The sequence below is a fragment of the Solanum pennellii genome, chromosome 10, assembly GCF_001406875.1.
Source record: "Solanum pennellii chromosome 10, SPENNV200".
NCBI classification, from domain to species: domain Eukaryota; kingdom Viridiplantae; phylum Streptophyta; class Magnoliopsida; order Solanales; family Solanaceae; genus Solanum; species Solanum pennellii.
Window position 1 is genome coordinate 11,666,426 of NC_028646.1, and position 1,390 is coordinate 11,667,815.

Consider the following 1,390-nt stretch of genomic DNA (forward strand, 5'->3'; position numbering starts at 1 on the left):
TCACAATCTAGTTAATATGTAAATTTTCAGAAATATAATATGTGGCTGAAATAAAAAAATTTCAAAAATAATTCATCAAACACGACATACATACGACTCTTATTAGAATTATAAAATAAAAATGATGTAGAGAATCCTATGACACACTTCAACATACAAAAACTAAAAGACACAAATTTTGTAGGGGACAACATGAACACATTAAACAATACTAAAAAGAAGAGATATACTAGTCCAAAGACTTTATTTGTTAGTGGAGGGATTTGAATCTTGATCATTAGCATTGTTTGGTGAAAAGGTCATCCAACAAAGTGATAAAATCATCATCATTCAAGTTGAGTAAATCAGTAGATGATGGACTTTGTGGAATGTCAGTAGAGTTCTGGTAGTTATTCATTTGAATTGATGCACCCATTGAGGGGATCTCAGCTACAGGATCCATTTGTGGTGTCATAGCAGTAAATGGAGGATCTATATTTGGGGAAGACATCATAGATGTCATTGTTATTGAAGGAGTTGATTGAGGGACATTTGATGTAGACCCCTCGTCACCATCATTCTTTTTCATTGTTTTACGTATTAATAGAAGGTTCTTCTTAATAACGTAACTTAGATCGTTGAGATAGAAAAGATTCATGTCAATGGAAATAATTTTTCCATTCAAAACTTCATGCATCTCATTTGTAATTTCCTTGATCCTATTTTCCTTTCTTATCTTTAGTAATTTTTTTTGCAACTTCTTGATTCTTTTCTTGGTGAATTCTTCCTTTGTGACCATATTTTTTGATCTCTCCATTGCTTCCAATTCTTTAAACTTTTGAAAAGTGTTGATTGCTGCAACATGATTGGGAAACACCTTAGGTTCATCACTATAAGGACTGTATACGATGAGAGCCATTTCAATGTCACAAAGAGTGTTGAGTTCTTCTGCCTTTTTCAACAACCCTCTGAGTCTTTTCTTGTATGAGAGTTTTCTTTCCGTTTCATTTTCAATCAAAGCTAATATTACTTTTTTTCTAGGCATGGCTAAAGAAGAGGTAAATGAGGATATATGTGTTTGTTAAATAATGTCTTTGTTGTTGTTCTTGTATTTATAGTTGTCTTTGCCTAATATTGACCCTTGTATATGTAATTAAAATTTTGAATTCTGTAATATTTGGGTAGTTTTAATTACAGAATTTCTTAATATAAACAGTAATTGTTTTGGAATAAATTTAAATGAGAGTATACTATCTTGAACTTGATGTTGGTTTTTGATCTACTCTAATACTAGCCAAATATTTTTAGTCGATCTTTTCATATAAGGAAAAAAATTAGTGTTGTTGAAGTTTGAATAAGTAGTATCCACAATAAATGGTCATAAGTTTATAGAAAATAGGTTTCTTATAGA

At 30.4% G+C, this 1,390-nt stretch overlaps 1 protein-coding gene across 1 annotated transcript; it reads right to left on the reverse strand.

Annotated features, from left to right (window-relative positions):
* Window positions 1-277: 277 nt before the first annotated feature.
* Window positions 278-898, reverse strand: LOC107001072 (agamous-like MADS-box protein AGL80). Its single transcript, XM_015199259.1, has one exon. It carries the CDS (start codon window positions 896-898, stop codon window positions 278-280), a length of 621 nt encoding a protein of 206 aa, XP_015054745.1.
* Window positions 899-1,390: the final 492 nt, after the last annotated feature.

Excerpts from the sequence above, each read along its gene's own strand:
- LOC107001072 (XM_015199259.1), bottom strand. The coding sequence starts at position 898 with ATGGCTCTCATCGTATACAGTCCTTATAGTGATGAACCTAAGGTGTTT.